This window comes from Olea europaea, chromosome 5 (genome assembly GCF_002742605.1).
Source record: "Olea europaea var. sylvestris chromosome 5, O_europaea_v1, whole genome shotgun sequence".
NCBI lineage: Eukaryota > Viridiplantae > Streptophyta > Magnoliopsida > Lamiales > Oleaceae > Olea > Olea europaea.
In genome coordinates, this window is record NC_036241.1 from 15,523,805 (window position 1) to 15,544,227 (window position 20,423).

At 35.0% G+C, this 20,423-nt stretch overlaps 1 protein-coding gene across 8 annotated transcripts in view; it reads right to left on the reverse strand.

Moving 5' to 3' along the window:
• The window catches only part of LOC111394813 (regulation of nuclear pre-mRNA domain-containing protein 1A-like), a 28,482-nt gene extending 9,984 nt beyond the window's left edge, over positions 1–18,498 (reverse strand). Inside the window, exons 1-12 of one of the 8 annotated variants that reach the window (XR_002702738.1) lie at positions 18,183–18,497; positions 17,771–17,886; positions 16,442–16,689; positions 15,997–16,152; positions 15,707–15,863; positions 15,327–15,469; positions 15,187–15,222; positions 11,356–11,770; positions 4,425–4,504; positions 3,783–3,891; positions 330–525; positions 91–158 (exon numbers count right to left, since the gene is read on the reverse strand). Coding sequence is in view for 6 of the 8 variants with exons in the window: in XM_023020819.1 (XP_022876587.1) it covers positions 11,018–11,770; positions 15,187–15,222; positions 15,327–15,469; positions 15,707–15,863; positions 15,997–16,152; positions 16,442–16,689; positions 17,771–17,846 (1,569 nt within the window). In the remaining 2 variants the exon portion in view is untranslated. Of the gene's footprint in view, positions 1–90; positions 159–329; positions 526–3,418; positions 3,892–3,935; positions 4,505–10,562; positions 11,771–15,186; positions 15,223–15,326; positions 15,470–15,706; positions 15,864–15,996; positions 16,153–16,441; positions 16,690–17,770; positions 17,887–18,182 lie in introns of those variants that run through there. The other 7 variants (XR_002702740.1, XM_023020821.1, XM_023020823.1 and 4 more) reach the window with 7 other exon arrangements.
• Between the last annotated feature and the right edge of the window lie 1,925 nt (positions 18,499–20,423).

Genomic DNA, 20,423 nt, shown 5'->3' on the forward strand with positions numbered 1-20,423 from the left:
GATCTTTGCAGTTACAGAAAACCCTATTGAATATTCTTGCAGTGCCTCATCAACAAGTTTAAAATATGAAAAATTTCACATGCATCTTACAAAGTGGAGCTAAAACCAAGTAATGCTTATTTCTCCAGCATTAAATCAACGGTGATGAATCCAAGAATCTGCAAGATAAACACAAAATTATATCTTATAAACCAAATCTATAAAATAACTATTGACAAAATTATATCAATCAATAAAAAATATGACTCCAAATTCCAGAAAAATACAATGCATTTCAGATTCAACCAAAACTCAAACCTCTGAATAGCAAAATAAAAAGGAAAACGTACAAAAAATAGTGAAACCTGGTGCTAGAGGGTGTTCGGGAGACATCTGGCTGGAGCTCAACAAAAAGCCTAAGGAAGCCATTGAAGCGATCGAAGGTGATATGTGAGACATGGCAGACAAAGGAAGGCAACCAAATTGCTCGTGCACAAAGCCAAATGCACATTATGTTGGGAAATAAAACGGCTGAAAGTAATATATCTGACACGATATGAAATATATGATATTAAACAAACAAGAAGATTAAAGGCAAAGAATTAATTGACAGAGAAATTGAATTTTTTATTCAATTGAAGAATATGGAGAAAACAAAATATAATAACAGTACCAAGTCGATTATTCTATATTTCAGTAATACAAAACTTGTGAAAACAGTCTAGTATTTATAGGTCGCATGACAAATCCTAAAAGTACCACAAAAATGGAAACATGATAAAAAAAAATAATGTGAAATAAAGGAAACAATATTTTTTCAAATATAAATGCGTGGAATAAATGAAATAATATTTTTCCAACAAAAGCGCGTGTAATAAAGGAAAAAATGTTTTCCCCAAAAAAATCCTAACCTAATTTGGGTCAAAAAATCCAACAATCTCCACCTTGACACAAATTCCAATACAACGAACGAAATTCAAAAATTTCTCCGTCTTGAAAAATATATCTGACGGCAACGAAAAATCCAAAATCTTCAACAAGAACCAAACTTTCTCAAACACAAAAATACTCATCCTCTTCCACGGTATCCAATACAGATAAATAACCCCGTACACAAGGTTTTACAAAATTCACAAAGAATTAGAAATTACCAAAAAGTGTCAAAGCACACACTGCAGCAGAATCAACTCTCAATGCTTTCATAAAAGGCCCCTAGCGAGTCTCAACACCATCAAAAATGCTAAAAGCATGTGCAACCGAATCAACATCCATATACCTATCTCCAATGGGTCTATCTCTAGCAACTGAATACGATGAAACCGCATGTGATGGTAAAATTACTCATATTCTCTAAACTCGACTGAATAATATTCTTCAATATGGACTCCAAACAAAATTCCAAAGGTACAATACCAAATTGAATCTCTATTATAGTTCTAAATATATGCTGACTTTTCTTCACAAATTACGTCCGACCTTGCAAGATGTATAACTGGAAACTTTTCCATCCCTTCAATACAACACGAATATCCTTTTGAACCCTCAAGATTCCACCTCCTTCAGAGAATGTGTATCCTCTTGAATCAAGAGTACTCAACAAAATCAGATTCTTCTACAAGTCTAGAATATATCAAACGTGATCAATTGTTTTACATGTTCCATTCACGAGATTCAATCTGAATCTACTAATACCAGCTACCCAACAAGGTTCATTATTATCCATGCCACCTTGTTTCACCATTTCATACGTTTCAAACAAATCCCGATTGGAACACATGAAACGCACAAGCTCTATCCAAAATTCACCCCTCGTCAGGCTTGAATTCCATGTCAAAAATTGTCAAAACATCTTCATCACTCAAATAATTCTCGACTATGTTGGTCTCATCTGAAGTATTTGATTGCTTCCCATGATTTGCAGTCAAATTACCTTTGTTCTGCAATTTGTCGCAATTCCACTTAATGTGTCATTTCTTTTTGCAATAATAACAAACCTAAATACTGAAATTTGACCTCGACTTACCACTTCTCCGATCCGATCAGAACTACAAGGCCTTCTCCATCGTTCGCCTTAGATCTAACCAAATGCTTCATCTTCTCTTTTGAAAACAAGGCATCATACGCATCATCAATGGTGAGTGTCACGACTATACAAGATTGTGTCTCTAAACAAAGTAAATGAAGCGTGCAATAAACACAAAAGGATTAAAGCCAAATCTTTTTCATCATACTTTACCTCTGAAGTCTCCAAATCAGCGCGATCTCCTTGAATACAGCCAGATGATCTTTCAAAAATCCGCCTTCTGCCAAGCGATAAGCATATAGCCTCTGCTTTAGATGCAGACTTTTAGCCATACACAATTGCTCCAACTTTGACCACAACGCAATTGCTGTTTTCTTCTTCAAAACATCCTAAAGAATATTATTAAAAAGATGAAGCTGGATTTGTGAGAGTGCATTCCAATCCTTTTATTGTTTCCCTCCATCATCCAAGTTGTGGGCATTTTGTCAAATCCCAACAATGCATCATCAAAATCCATCTACGCAAGTATGGCTCGCATCATCACTTGCCACAACAAGAATCTTGTATTGCGATCCAAGTGCGAAATTTTACACTTCATGGTTGCCATCAATAACAAAAACCTCAATCACAATCAATAGCTCTGATACCACTTGTTGGGAAATAAAATGGATAGAGCTAATATATACGACACAATCTGAAATATATGATCGCAAACAAACAAGAAGATTAAAGACAAAGAATAAGAGGAAATGAGTATTTTATTCAATTGACGAATATGGAGAGAAAAAATACAATAACTATGCCTACACATTTATTCGATATTTCAATAATACAAAACTTGTGAAAAGAGTAGTATTTATAAGGTGCATGCCAAACCCTAAAAATACCATAAAGATGAAAACATAATAAAAAATAATGTGGAATAAAGAAAACAATATTTTTTTTACAATAAAAACATGTGGAATAAAGGAAATAATATTTATCCAATAAAAACGTGTGTAGTAAAGGAAAAAATATTTTCCCCAAAAAAATCCTAACCTAATTTGGATAAAAAAAAATCCAACACATTAGACAAAACAAAAAACAAAGTTTGTTTCGAATTTTAGAAAGGGAAAAGCGAACAAAGTAGGACAAAAAAATAAATCTTACAAATCTGGAATACACAATAATTTCCTACGATATTTGAGCAGGCGAAGTATGACGTCTTTATTTAATTGTTCAAGAATTTTAATATAACTAATTCAAAACACCATGTTCGGCTAAGGCCTCGTGTGCTTTTTCATGGAAATCACGTGCGTAATATAAATATTTATTTCGTCTTTTTATTGTAAAATTATATTTGAGACGTTTGTTTTCCATTTTGTAATTGTACTAATTATATTTTTAATGTTATCTAATATTAATTTTCATGTACTTGTTCCTATACAAAAACATACTTTTCCAAATCAGAAGACTGTTAGTAGTGTATGTTACAATAACAAACATGAACGGAATAATCCAATATTGAAAAGTAAAAATTCATTTGCCCAACTGAAAAAATCATTATAACTTTCAAAACATTGAATTCAAGAAAGTCACCTGCTTGCATGAATGTGAAATGATGTATAAATGGCTGTTGCAGCCAAAATCCATCAACCACTCATCTTGATTGAAAAAATAATTCGGAGAATAGTATTAAGTCATACTTCGACTGAGCTGACAAGTCTTATTTGGACTGATTTAATACCTTATTTGGATTAAATTTATCTCCTTCCCTGACAACAGCAGCAATTTTTCTCACCTTACGTGGAAGATGCTATATTGGCCATCAATCACGAGTCCCAAGCTCAGGGACACATTGTTCAGCAATGTCGAAGCAGGCAGGCAGCCAGCCAACATAAAGATAGAATCTGTAAAGGTTTCAAATGAGTTATTACACTCAACAAGTCGAGTGACTACCACAATGATAAATTGAGGCTACATTAAAGGCGCAATGGAGGGGTTTCACAATATGTCGAATCAAGTAGAAGACAATAATCCAAAAGCATTTTACGTAAAATCTTAAGAATACAATAATGATGACAAGCACAATTCCCATAACAATACTGAGAACTCCAAAAACCTCGACCAGTATTTGTATAACCATATGGATGCTGAGCACAAAGTACAAGAAGATATCATGACGCCTTCTACAGAAGGATTGCATGCATCCCATCAAGTTCAATCACAAAAGTTTGACAGCACTCAATAGTGTTAATGAAGATTTCTTCCAAACACAAAAACGAAAATTTAACCAACGCTATTGCAAAAAATATAATTCTGACCAAAATAAATGCAATAATGGACTTAGCTCAGCCACCCACTGTCACTGAATTGTCACCACTTACGGAAACAACCAAGAAAAATTTGCAATATCACTATAACTGTTATCATTAAATAGTACCAGACTTAAAATCCTCCAGGAAAAGGAAGGTTGTATCGATTTAAACCACCCACAATGTCTGAACCCGCAAGAAACAGAACCTAAAACAAAAACAGATTGAAACAAAAAGAATGGTACCAAAACTTAGTTATAGCAGGAGGAGGAAATATGAACAGACAGAAGACAAGAAGAATCCCATTTAGCCATTAGCATGGACAAAGAGGAATAAAAAAATATGTTGTCAATACTTAAATAAATAAGTAGATAAACTATACTTTCTGTGTCCTTCCACCAATGCTTTCCAAACAAGTACCTAGTTTAGAAGACGAATGGAGTTACTTAAATCATTACTGATAAATTGCACAAAACACAAAAGTTCTTTTGCAAATTAATACATAGTCAATATACCTATCTAATGTGTCAAAGAGGTAAAACATATAATAACTAAAGCAGCGGCATATTCCAACGGAATAGTAACACTTCCTGGAAGGATCTTTTCATGTTTCCATCAATCCTTAAAATCTTGCATTATAAAGTACAAATTAGAAAATGAGGGGGGAAAAAATAACATAAAACAAGAGAGGTTGTGTGAAATCTGCGTCCATGAGAGCTTAATACTACATGCCAAGCTGTTACCGTTGAAAAGAAAAGATTTGACATGCAAATATCTCCTTGTACTAGACATGACTTATATCATCGAGACAACATTCCCAAAAAACAAAAGGCTTGTCAGATGAACATGGAGCCGTTTAATTAACTGCAGGAGCCAAAACCTGACCAAATCTCAAAAGGATAACAAGCCACTCCAATCAAGCTCTTCAATTGAAAGGAGGATATCCATTGCGAAACTATCAGCAAACTCATTTTTGCTATGACTCACTAACAAACTAACAGAATAAGTAAAGAGTAAGTAATGTCAGCATTCAAATAAGCAAACTCAAGCTCATCGATCGAGTATAGCTAACGGCATCCTAAGAATACCATGCATAATTAAGGGCTAATCCATCTACATGTCAATATACCTCTAGAATGTAAGTCCTGCAAGAAATTAACCAAGTTCCTTGTATCTCATATGTGCAGATCTTGTCACATGAAGGAAATTGAAACATTTTTCCCCCTCAACTCCCCAAGAAGCAGAAAAAATAACTAGTACCATTAGCATAACACGGCAGCCTACAAGAAGTTCATGCACAAAAAAAAAAAATGAAGTATCTGAAACTGGTATGCCAAGAATGTAAATGAGGGTGATAAGAGAGATTGCATATCCTAACCAGAGAAATTCATTCCATAATTAAAACAACTAAAATGCGCCAACCAGTTGTAGCACAGACCAGCACGTATCAATCCACCCCTGGAATCCCAGAAAAACAAGAAAATACATTTCAATAGGAAAATTGTACATATTGTAGAATACAGACCTATTTCCTAATTAGGAAGTATAGCATACTTACATCCAACTTTTGACATAGGAGAATAGGCATAAAATGTGCTGATGAGACATCATGAAACAAAGTAAAGGTACAATGCCAAAAGAAATATTAGCAAGTACCACTCACCACAAAAAATCCAAACTGGAAATGATTGCTTTCAAAGATGAACCTACAACATAAGAAATAAAGCTACTTTTATCATTTCCTGAAGCAAAATGCCTATGAGAATTGCAAGTCTCCATTAATATTGGTGCCAAAAGCAAAACACAGAGTAAAAAATTGTAGATACAAATCAAATTCATCATACATACCATCCTTAAACTTAATCATTAATATCATTTATTTATGGGCACTCCCCCATTTGGGTGGTTCATCCACCAAGAACCTATTGTCCACAAACTAAACTCAAACTCATATATGACAATGGATAATAAAGTGTGATGATGACAAACAAAGAAAAAAATTGACTTAGAGCATATATTCTAACTTGAATGAATCCAATTTGACTAACTCCAAAATGACTTGACTACATATTGCAAAAACGATATCGAATGGGTGGAACATTAAGCCCCTGTTTGATTAACATTAAATTACATTACATTACATTTCATTTTTCTCTCTCCTATTTTCAACCATACAATCTTCTATAAAATAATATTACACGTAAATCGAAAACTTTACTTTCTTTTTCAACCACTCATTTTTCTAAAAAATAATATTCCCCCCATTACCATTTTCAGGTAATGGGGGCCAAACAGGGGCTAATCCTTTCCCATTGCTTATTTGTTTATCATGAAGATTCATGGAGCCAATTCCAAGTTTAGTAGAATATAAGCTCATCTTCTTGTTTTGTCATATAATGGAAGAGATTATGGAGATTAACTTTCCATAATTAGTGCATACATATAATAACGTTTTAATACACGATGTAATTACACATACCATAGATAGAGTCAAATAATAACTACTATTTCTAGAATTGAATCTTGATTTTAGACCCGCTTCAAATAATTTCAAATTTCCTTAGTTGTGATAATTATTGCAGATTATTGATGAGTGTATTCCATTCATGAATTAATGCTACTTAATTGTGATATTTTGTGTTTTGATGGTTGTTTTATGGATTGGATGTCGTGGCCTGAATGCTACAAAAGTTGGAGAAAAGTGTGACGTTGATGAGGCGATGAAATAAATTAAGTGATAGAAGGAAAGAAAGCCAATGAATCGAAGGAGTTTGCCGGAGCAGCAGCACCAACCCTTTGGCGCCACAATGTCATCAAGAAAAAAGGAAAGAACCCGGGCATCCTAGGGCCCAGGCTCGAGAAAAGCAAGGGTTGGGCGCCCTAGCACCATAGCATGGGCGCTACGGGAGAAGAAACAAAAGTTTAGCGCTGCAGTGCCAATAACATAATCATCGCGAAACCGCTGTGCTGCTTCGGGGCGTCGTCGATGAGACCTAGTTTTCTTATTTTTGGCATTTGAAAAGAACCCAATTCGACTCCAACTCTTCTTGGAACTTTGCAAAACTATAAATACAACCGTAAAGACCAATTTTAAGGGGAGAATTCAACAAAGCAAAGAAGGCAATAAGCAAGGAGTTAATGTCAACAAAGAGAAGAAGATTGAATCTCTACAATACTAGTTTCTCTCTTTTCTCCCTATGTTCTTCATAAATTTGATGGTTTCCATGTTTCCTATCATATTCTAAACTTCTAATCTAAGGTTTGATGTAGCCAAACTTGATATTATATTTTGCTTTTATTTAGTTATTTCTATGAAATTTTTCATTCCCTTTATTATTGTCATTGGTTTAATGTTTTTAATTGCATGATCAATAATTAAATAATTTGATACTAGTCAATTTCGACACGCGAGAAAGAGAAATTAAGCTCTATCTAAGAATAACACAACCTAAATTTTATAGGTTCCAAGAGAAAGTATAAAATCTTTAGAGCTTGTTCCACCTAAGAACCACAAACTTAATAATTTCTAAATTTTAATTTAGAATAAAAATATTGGAATTGAAGTATAGAAATAGTTTTTACTCGACACTCGAGAGATGGAGAAGAATTAAATTAGATTTCAACTTTGAGGGGTAACTCAGTGGTCAGGCCTTGGATTTGCTCCCCAATGGTCATCAGTTTGAGTCTCCTCAAAACCACTAATGTGAGTACCCAACTGTAAATTTCAGGACCCCGTGGAATTAGTCGAGGTGCGCATGAGCTGGCCCGGACACTCATGATCTTTAAAAAAAAGAATTAAATTAGGTTTCTTGCTTATAAACTTGAAAAAAATTAATTAGAGATAACTATATAATTGAGAAACATTGTTGATAGTGAGATGAAATCATACCCTAAGCTTTCTCATATTGATTTATTCCTTCAAATTTACATAATATTGTTGAATTCGTCATCACAATCATTATATTAGATTTAGTTAGAAACATTGATCTAAACATTCATTCATTTAGATAAAATAGAGGCTAAAACAATTATAGTACTTGGTGGAAATTAAATATCAATTCATGTGAGCTCAACATCCTAACTCCATTATTAAGTTACAAAACTTGACAACGTAGTGAGGCTCAATTGATCCCAAAATCCAAGAAATAATGCAAGCATATTTTGCCCTCCATTGACTTCGCTCTTTATTACTATCTGTAGGAGCCAAAGAGGTTCCATCAATGTGACCCCAAAGTTCTTTGCCTTTAAGGAACATATGAAATTAAAATGCCCACACTGCAGAATTCTTACTTGTAAACTTAGCAAAATAGGTTTCAGTAGACATTCTGAGAAATAAAAATAGGCCTAAAAGAAATACTCCAAAAAAAGTTGACAAATAAAATAGGCCCAACAGAAATACTTCAATAAAATCAGCAATACGAGAGCCCATAAACCAATAAGGCCCAAAGTGCTCCTTCAAATTCAGGAATGACCCAACAGAATTCAGCCTTAAAAGACTGTCCACCAAAATCAGCCACAGATGAAAGACAGTCAATAGCCCAACAAGCAAGCCCACAACACAACTAAAAGAAAACAGCCCAAATCAAATGTGCAACAACCCAATGCCTAATGAAATAATTCACTACCCAAAACAGAAATTCACGATACCAAATGCCTGACAGGCCAAATGACGCAGGATAAGACACTAGAATTATAGGAGAAGAGGAAGGGGAGAGAAGATGAGAAAGGGAGGGAGGAAAGAGATAAGGAGATGGGGAGAAATTCAATTTATTTCTTAATCAAAGGTTGTCTTATTACAATGCAAAAGAACCCTTTATATGGGGAGAAATTCAATTTATTTCATAATCAAAAGTTGTCTTATAGTCAATAACCCAACAAGCAAGCCCACAACACAACTAAAAGAAAACAGCCCAAATCAAATGTGCAACAACCCAACGCCTAATGAAATAATTCACTACCCAAAACAGAAATTCACGATACCAAATGCCTGACAGACCAAATGACACACGATGAGACACTAGAATTATAGGAGAAGAGGAAGGGGAGAGAAGATGAGAAAGGAAGAGGGGAAGAGATAAGGAGATGGGGAGAAATTCAATTTATTTCATAATCAAAGGTTGTCTTATTACAATGCAAAAGAGCCCTTTATATATAGTTTGAAATATTCTATTTTAAGAAGGAAAATATCTAATAAAAGCAACTAAATTAAACCTAATTATATTTCTTAAAATACGAATTAAAATTGGAAGCTAAACATAATAATATTCTTTATAATATTGTCTCACCAAACAAATCCCGATAGCGCAGCCATCACCCAAGAACACAGATCGCAGAACAGAATGCAGATTTGTCCATGCTCACCGCACCAGAATTCCAGACCTCCAAACAGAATTTCTGGAAGTCCACGGTAGAGACGCCGACAATCTAGAAGTTAATAGCCAAATCGATCAACCAGATGAAGCCAATATCGCCGAATTGGTTCACCTCCTCTGTAAAAGATTTTCAACAACCCTCACTAAACAAAAATGTCAACAGCCCCAGAACTAATTGCCGTCAAACTGAGAGGCAAGCAGATACCGCCAACTCCAAGACTTGAATAAAATTAGTCACTAGATCAAAATTTAATCCTCAATGACTCGAAATACCGAAAAATCAAAAAATTTCTTCGAGAGCTCTAATACCATGTCAAGATTTGGGTAAATGCTCTCCTCCTGAGGATCTTTTTCATTGTATAGAAAATTAAATATAAATCAAGATTCAATTCTAGTAATTATAGCTATAGTTTTGACTCTATCTATAGTATGTCTAATTACATCGTATATTAAACAGTAATTACATATATACACTAATTATGGAAAGGTAATCTCCATAATCCCTTCCGTTGACAAGTCTGAGGCTAGAAGCACAATAAAATTGATTTTAAGACTGATTTCATCCTTAAAACAAAAAAATTAGAATACCTAAGAAATACAGAACCTTTGTCAAGCCAAATTCTGTTCTTGCTATTTCTGTGGTTATTAACTTCAAGCCAGTGATCTATTTCTACAAGAAACAATGAAGTTAATTAGCGGAAGCATTCATCTTCCAGGACTAGACATGGAACCATTAACACCTTTAACAAGTTGCATTGAAAAAATCAGAACATATTGCACAGTATTAATCATAGAAAACCAAAACAAATTCAAGCTAAATAAACTCGCGTTAGATAAATCCCCTGTTATTCAGGCCGATATATTTTAGTCAAATTAACAAAATTTTATCAACCAGAAAGAGGAAGGCTGCATCACTTGTTAGCATTTTGAAAGGGAAAAACTGATAACAATCACTAGCAAAAACTACACAATATAAAATTAAGCAGATGCTCCCCTCAACAGTTCACATATTCATTCAAAGCCTTCAAAGAAATGCAGGGCTCCAGAATGATCTTCAGGGAGAAAAGCTAATCATTTTAGCTTAGCTTGAGCAGAAAATACAAAATTGCCAACTCATTCTGATTCATCATCATACTGGTCTATCATAACTGAGAAAGAGACAACAGACAACTGCGATAGAGGTCACTGCTCTTTCCCAGTGGATAGATTAAATGCTATTCATACCAATCTCTATTTGATAGGATTAACCACTAAACCTATGTATCTAAAACAACCATTTCCACAAACAAAAATTTGAACTCTTCAGTATATTGTCTGCCCTTTCGATAGCGGCTGTCATCTAAAATTTTTCACTGTGATTGATAAGGGGGGCCATTGTACACCATCTCAGGAGCCTGCATGGGAGGTAGAAGACTAAAATTAGGAGCTGAAGGTGGTTGCTGAGGTAATGGGCCCAGCTGCTGGTGAGAGAATGTGGGTGGCTGTTGGCCCATTACAAGTGGTTGCTGGACCAAAGGCACCATTGGGTTCACCATATAGGGTGGAGGTGCAGGAGGTGATGGTCCAGGTGGCAAAGGAGGAAGACTACCATAATCATATGAACCCACTATTACACCTGATGGCAGCATATATTGCTGTGGTAGATTAGGGATGGAATGATACTGAACCTTAGAATTTGAAATTTGACCTTGTATTGTAGGCGGAGTCACCATCAGGGACTGATAAGCGTTATTTTGGGGATAATTGAGTTGTAGTGCTGGCATGAAAACATTTAAATCTGAAACAGGCAGATGGTTTTCGGGTTTCAGTATTGGACTACTAACCCTGGATGAGAAAGAAGCAGATGATGTTGAAGAATTCATCAGCCCAGCATTTTTGGCTTCTTCGGCTGCAAATGTGGAGAGGACAGATGTCATAATATACCGAGAGGAGCTTGAAGCTGCAAGCCTATCTGCAACCTCAGCAGCAATAGATGCAGCAGATTTTCTCATCATTTGTGCTGCAGGTTTTGTATTGGCATCCGATGATACAATTGATGCATTTGCATCTCCATCCAAATATTTCAGCATTTTTGCACCTTTGTCCGCCTGTGCCTGTGCTACCTGAAATTAATTTGATAATAAAAAATAAATAAAAATAAAAAAAACACATTAGCATAATGTTAAAACTGATCAAAGTCCATTTATCTATTATCTCCATTCTGCAGGGAAAAATTGCAGCATTACCAGCCTATTCACTTACTAGCTAACAGGTTCCCAATCTTTTTTCTTTTTTTGGCATTTAATTCCACTAATCTATCATTTCTGCAGCACCAGGGTCCCCCAATTGACAGATGTCAAGTATACATGCATGTGTCAGGTGTCATTTTTTAGGGACAAAAATGTCATTACACTTGCGCTAAAAGGTTAATCGCCATCCATTCCAACTTTCCAACCGCTGCTGACTAATGCCATCCCCCAACCAACTAAACCCACTTATCAGCAGCAGGTTCTCCTATACGGTGGCAGCTTCACCAACATTAGCCAGCAGAGACTCATACAAGGTGTTCACCAGCATCCACCGTCACCAGATCGTCGGCTCTATAAGCAATAATGAAATATCATCCGAAATTAAACCGATTGGTTTAAGTCATCCTACAAACGAGATATCCAGAAAAAGTATAATAATAATGGTATAACATATCAATAAAATAGTGGCGGCAGCACCACCCAACGACAGGGCACTTATTGATAAGCAAAAGGGTTCGGAGAAGGGCTTTGGTTGTGGAATGCATTCTTTGGGATGAAGGAAGAATAGGAGCAATGCCATTTAGGGTTTGTTGATGTTGACGGTGCTCGTATCAGTGTTTCTGGAGTTCCCTTTCACGATTTGTGGTGGTCTGAGGGAAGCCAAGAGCCAAATGACGAGGATAGAGAATGGATTTCTTTTTTCTTTTTTTTTTTGTTCTGAATATCAAAGAAGGATTTGGTCCAATGTTTAGAAAGCCACAGTTCATTTTTAAGCCTCTGGTGGTGCAAATGTGCAAAAATTGGCCGATTGTCTCCCTTTTCTGTTAGTTTTATTTTTATTTATGTCTTATAGAAATTGAGAATAAACTATGAGCACAGACACGGACACATGTATTCGACACGTTGTGCATCGGACACGCCGACACGGATTATTCAAAAACGTACTCAAATGCATGTTGATTAAATTCTTTAAAATTCTTCAATTATATAGCATAAAATTAGTTTTATACTTGTTATTAATATTTCTTTTCAAAATATTTTAAATATGAGTACCTACTTATTTAATAATAAATTTGAGTTAAAAGGATACAATATTTCTCATAAAGAAAGAAAAATGACCATAATTCAAGAAGTGCACGTATCAGCAATGTGCGAACACAGGCACATTACCCTAGTGAACACAGATAATAAGGTTAGGATCATCTTTTTATAAGAATGTTGAATTTTTACAGTTAATTATCTATCAATTGGGGAACTATGGAGTCAAATAAATGATAGGTTGGGGAGTAAAACAATAAAAATAAAAATTAGATTGGGACCAATTTTCTACTAAGTGAACGAGTCGAGGACTAATGTGATAAACTCCTATCAAGCTCTAGAAGGACCCAAAAGAATTGAGAAGCAGTTAATAATAACAAGTTCTGTTAGATTTGGTTACAAAATACTTAAAAACAAAAAAGGTAGAATGCAATAGGGAGGAAAATATTGCATGGTTGAGCCAATTAGGAGAGCTCCAGGCCTCTCAAAAGTGTCATTTAATTGCTGTTTTCATTTCAACATCAGTTCTTTGCACTTTTAGCAATTCAATGACAATTTATTACTCCACTTTTTCTCACCTAGACTACATCAATTTCCCAGTTACTAAATTGTGTCTAGCCGGTCCTTGATCTCCAGATTGCAAGGCATCTCAGAGCTGCACCCATCATTCCATCAACAGAAATTCTAGCGACAATTTTCAGGTTCTTAAAAAATGGTATCAGAGCAACCATTCTGGCCCTGGGGTATTACCTATAACCCAAGCCCACAATTCCCCTATTTCCCTGTCCATACACGTAACCCACCAGGCACCACATCAAACCAACCCAATCAACACCAAATCCACCACCACCTCCATGTTCATTCTGGCCACGACAAAAGGACATCCCTTTAAAACATTGACAGACATTGAGTTACAGAGCAGGAGGGAAAAAGAGGCTTGTTATCGAGATGATGAGGAATACATTCAAGGTCATCATTGTCGAAACAAGGAGCTGCAGGTTTTGCTGAAACAAGGAAAGAAGGGAGTAATCAATTGGAAGTTCAAAAAAGGGATTTTCTGGGATATTCCTCGTTTGTTCATAAGGTATTTGGTGCCTTCCAAAGTGGGTCGGAATGAATTTAATCAGAGGGGCCATAGGACTTTACTGCCAAACAATGAGACAGAAGAAATAGTTTGAGAAATCAATGATAATAAATTTGGATGGGAAGGTGGCTACAAAAAGTGGAAGGATTTTTAGTACCATCAAAGGTGTGGAGGTTGTTGATACGTTAGGGTTGTAAATTAATTCGATAGTTGCACAAGCAAAGGGAGTCGCGGAGTTAATCAATTATGGTACCTTCCACAATATTCCTCTGATCCATTGGTTTCATTTTCTAGAAAATTCGAGAAGGGCTACGACCGATTATGGGTTTTCATGGACAATATACTACTCGTAGTTAATCGGTCCACCAAATTTTTAAGGTTGAAATATCCCTTCTCTGCTCTTATCGTAACTGGAATTGGTCCAAATTTTCAACTTGAGGACAAGGTGAATTCCGGGGGACGAGTAATGATAGACTCCTATCAAGCCTACATACCCTAGAAGGATCCGGTAGAATAGAGAAGCAGATTCAGTAGACGTATTCAATTAGCGGCAGGGGTATTGTGGGATATATGGTGAGATAGGATGCCAACAAATGTGAGAGGGGGGGATCTGGGAAAGGGAGAGAAAATTGAGTAGTAGAGAGTGTGGGGAGACTGGCCCTCCCAAATAGCTATGCGTTTTCTCTTCTAGTATTGTAGTTTTTCTCAGATTCATCAATAAAATACAACATTTCATTTCTATTCTGATATTGTGCAACAAATACAGCTGGGGTCCTAGCATAATGCTGCAGTTTTCCCCCATTGTGCATACATCGTGTTCCTTTTAAAAATGAATTTACTAATATTCCAACTCAAAGTACTGTCTTCCTTAAAGTCATTGCATACCGAAGGCATAGTAGGAAACACAATGCACACAACTGCATTAATAGACATGAGTGAATAATAGACATGTGGGCATGGTTTTCAAACTTATCATTGTAGCACACAACAAAAACAGAACAAGGGGAACATAGGCATGATCCTTTTACTCCAAAGAAATAGAACATAGGCATGATCCTTTTACTCCAAAGAAATAGGACATGGGAGAATCTAGAATAGAGATTCTTACAGCTGGATATTCATCATAGAATAGGGGCTCTTACAGATAAATATTCATCATGGTACATACCTGCATCTGTGTCCGAACATTCTCCAGTTCAGATTCCTGAAAATCAAAGAATCAACCGCAAGATATCTTGAATATCAACCCAAATCTTCGAGTTCTGCAAATATATAGAAAGTAATTCTTGAAAAGAATCTATCATATACCTGCTCATGAAGCGCATCTTGTAACTGAGATACAAGGGCCAATCTATTTGATTCAACAACTTCAAGTTTCTCAATGCTCTCATTCAAAAGATTCTGTTCGTCTTCAATTTTTTTAGCTAAGGTGTTCCATGATGAATCCTTAGCTGCACAACAAATACGACAAGTTTTGATAATAAAAGAAAAAGAACATCATGTGTTTAAACCATGAATAACCTCAGGAAACAACGAGAAGACTGCTAAAAGATTATTATCAATGCTCTTCAGCAAATTTTATTTTTCTTCTCCTTCAGTGAGAAGTTCCTAAGTATTAACCTTTACAATACTAAGCAAGTACTTACGAGCCTACATGGAAGACGTAACTTGTCCAAATACCAGCCTACCTTTTTTTAAGACCATGCGGACGTCCTTTTCAAGTTTCTTCACACGATTAACTGCAGACTTGCATTTATTCATTTCTTCATCTTCAGTAGTATGTTCACTGCGCACCAAGTGGAAAGCTGAAAGTATTTTTTCTGCTGTTCCTCCAATAGTCAATTTCTGGTTTCAGACAAAAATATATGAGGAATAAGAACCATATGATGTTGGTAATTAATATAAATATTATGGAATTAGACTAAGTTACAGAGATTAATTATAATCCCATAAAAAGACAACAGGGGCGGAATCCTACCCTTTTTATAGATCGTGAGTCATTTTTAACTATGCTGACAGGACGGGAACGTTTTTTCCCAAACTCTAAAGGTGGAGGCATTTCTTCTCCAAGCATAACATCTTCAAGGCTTTGATTGAGAGATCCAAAAACTCTCCTTTCTTCCCAAATCTTAACCTATCAATATGATGATAATACTGGTCAAGAAATTTCAACTAACCAATCAAGAATCACAATCTTAGTGCCTGTTTGAGCCACATTATTCCAAAAAAAAATGCATTCTTAAACAATGATTTGACATCATTTCAACCACACATCCTTCAATAAAATAATATTACACGCAAATCAAAAAGATTTCCTTATTTTTTAACCACACATTTCCCATCAATACACTATTCAAGAATGTACTATTACCAAAATAATATGGCTCAAACACCCCCTTAATAATGACCAGAAAATAGCTTACCAATCTGGATACCACATTCTTCTCACGATCATTGCCTTCCTTCACAACTTCCTTGAGTGCTGCAGGAAGAACCTTCCAAAACTCAATGATGAATTCATTTCCATTGCGCTTGCTGTTCTGCAGAATATCATTTGCAACGTACAAAAGAGGTACTTTCTTAGCCATCTCTGAACTATGGAATTGTTTGTCCCATGTTGCAACAACCTTCTCTGAATTACTTTGATGAAAAATGCACCAGTGCGACAATGCTATGGTTAAAGTTAAGGTAACAAAGCATGCCAAAAAAATAACTAAAAATTAAGTAGTAGAAACTAGAAACAAGGTGCGTGCAGTTAGAACCATTCAAGAAGTGATTATATCAAATTGCTAATACGTTTGTGATCATATAAGATACAAATTTATGCTTATTTTGTTCCAGAATAAAGTAGTAGTGTAGCACTACAAACCTAACGGCAAACTGTGTTGCTCAATTAAATGATGCATCATAAACCCCTATGCAAGCAAATCTTCAGTGCAATCATTCTTACGGTATTGTGATAAAACTAGCCATATAGAATGGAAAAGGAGAAATAAACAACTAATTGAACCTATTAGCAAACACATCCAAGAGATACCAGTACACATGCTAATAAAGTAGAAATATATATTTCAAGCATGTCAATAAGATATGTGAATAACTAATCAGGTAAAACTATTATACCTCAACAAGTAAAAAAATGATGTAATTAGGGAGGGAAGATAGCGTATTACTACCTACTTGTTCATCATTTGATTAATAGTATTAAACTGGCAAAAAAAAAAAAAAAAAAAAAAATAGATTTTTGGAAACTGGATAAAAGGTCCTAATATTATAAACACATCACAGACAAAAGTTCGTGTGTACTTAGGTAGACTGCCATTTCTTCCTTAAGTTTTCCCATGTTAAATCCAGAACTCCAAGACTTTCGTTTTTAAGCCTACACGTGATCAAGAGAGATGCAAGTAAAACCCTAGGGCCATCTAATTATAGAAAACCATCAAAGGATCAAAAAAGAAAAGGAAGGATCAACAGCAACATGGAATGCCGAAACAAGCCATCCAGTTTCACTAATTATAAACAATGAGATAGCAAACAACCTCAAGGAAAGCAGTATAACAGACACATAATGTATATCATTCAATTCAACCACTTACCCAGCCAAGAACCAGAAAAATCACAAAGAGAGAATCAGATCCGCCGGGTCTTTTTCTTTGACAGACAAGAGAATGAAAACGAAAAATGCTTAGCAACAATTTTCCACCAAAATATAAGGAATTCATCAAATATACAAGCAAAACAGTGGAGGATACTTTCAATGCACTGCTGAGTGCTGTTAAGCTTTGAGAGCTTGTCTGCAAGTATCTGTTCACTAAACGCTGAGTTCATCTCACCTTACCAATTTCCCCTTCGCATCTACCACTTGTCGCTTCACAAAACAAAAACGTATATGTATATGTCAATCCGTATCTACGCCTATATTAACATCCAAGAACCCATAAATTAAATTGATTTCAAGAGAAAATCATCCAATTTTTTAGTTTCGAAAATGAATAAAGATTCGATTTTTAAGACGACAACCAAAAGGGTATCCGCAAAATCACCAGATAAGGCAAATGAAGAGAAAGAAAAATTTTGATGAATTGCATTGAAATCAAAAAAGAGAAAGAAAAAACAACAAAAAGAAAGTCTCGTATAGAAACTTAAGAAATGGGTTTCGCTCACAAAGTGAAGGGTATCAAAATCAAGATTTCTGATACAGCAAGCGCCAGAGGGTCTAAGAGAAACCGAGAAAAGGCTTCTTCCTTGATAAATCTTTGAAGTTCGGTGTTGAGAAGATGCAGAGTGGGAATGGGTAATATTAAGAGTGTTTGCGTGCTATTCGTTTGCACAGTTTTGCTACTTTAACACTCAGGTGACACCGAATCGCCACTTGGTAATTCCATGTTGGTCGGTGGAAGAACTCTCTTTTGCAAAGGCAGATTTTGAGAATTTGAGTTGGACCGTCCGTTCGTACAAATTTGGCTTTGGTGGGTGTGGGAGTGTGCAACCTTCTGGATTTTCACCTATTTCATGTGCAGATTTCCTAATTATTGCACTTTTCTACCTTCCACTAATATGTAATTGGAAAAGACCACAAGTATGAGAAATTTTTGATGTGGCAAAATCCGAGTCGCCTTTTTTTTATTTTTTTCATCTTTCAATGAATGTTTGTCAAATGTTGTCCGTAAATATTTTATGTCAAAATTGTCTGTCAAGAATTAAAACAATAACAGAAACGGTGTTATAATAAGATAGTTGTGAAAAAATATTCATAATATTCCATTATGTAAAATAATTTTTTTATCTAATTATGTATTAGTTATCCAATATCCAATATGATATGTACTTTATAATTAATCCTTTGTTTGGGAAACATTATAAGGATGTATTCTGAAGGGCTTTTTCGAAGTCGGAAAGCATTGGTAGAACGTCAAAACGCTTTTGTTTAAAATATTGTGTATTTAGTTGAAATTAAAAAATACTTTTTGATCAAAAAAGTTGTACAGAAAAAAGGGCTCTATTAACAAAAGTTTTACTGTTAAAAGCTCTACTCACAATTATTGCGTCAAACAAATCTCAAATAACTTACAATTTACCGTCAAACTTTAAAACTTTAATCTACACATTCACATTTAATACACATTTCACAACTGTTACACACATATTATCCCCATATTTTGTGAGATTCATTACCCTTTCATTAAATTTAAGCGTTTAGTTGGGGAGGTATTTTCAAGCGATAAAAGAAAAAAATTGAAGAATGTGTAATTATAAAGTAAGAAAATTTTTATAGATCTTATAAAATGCGTAGTTAAAAACAGTTTTGAGATAGAATGATTTAAATCCCAAACAAACATTAATATAGTCTAGATGAAAATAAAACAAAAATAAAGTATATTATTGTTGTTGTTGTTGTTGTAATTGATCATATTTGAAGCTTCCAATGGAGGCCAGGTGGAGGCGCCACGCTCACACACGTGGCAATCAATTTAACAATAAAGAAGAATGCAAGAATTACCTTCTTAGTCAAGGCACTATTCCATCAAAGCTCCGTTGTCGAAGTGCTCCCATCCCTTAAGGAGAACCCCTTCATGTCTGAGGCTCCCTCTTGTCCTTCGCGATCGAAGTTATTGTATTCTTTAGAGCAGGTTTGATGAGTGTATTTTTAGGAATGGTTGATGTAACTTTTGCATCAATAGATGTCATATATGTCAGTCTAAGAATGTGGGGAGGCTAACCCCTTATCAAATGTACTTGTCAATGTAATTAATGTGAGACAAGGAGATGTAACACTTCAATCAATTAGATGGGACCACGTGGATCTGAACCAACGGTGGCCAGCTCGGTTGAGACACGATAAATAGCAGTTTTTGTAACGTTGTAAAAGATGCAAAAAAATATACATATAAACATACATTATTACTTCCTCTCAATGAATGCTCATTCAAGCCATCCTTTTTATTTCTTGATTGTTCTCGATTGTGAAGACATCACACCTATATTTACGTACGTAATCGGTCTTCGAATCTCCGATTAAATATCCATATAAAGCCTACCGAAAATCTGCTTACGTAGACGTCAACTAAGATTGACACCTACTAGCACATTTTTGGAGTCAACGATTATTATTATTATTATTATTATTGGTATATATATTGTTTGATTATAATATCAATTTATGAAGTTAACAAGTCGTGTTAGGATTGAAAATATTTCCTGAAGTTATTTCAATTCTAGTAAAGATTTTTAAATGCATATAAGTGCTACAAGACGGTAAGGTCGAAATTCAACCCTTACGACTCTAGGCATAAGTAGGATTTCTTTATCTTTATATTATTTTGATTATTTTAAGGTTATTAATAATTCATTTTATTTAATCAAATAATTTAACTTGAAAAAGTTAAAAATAAAATAATGAAAGGC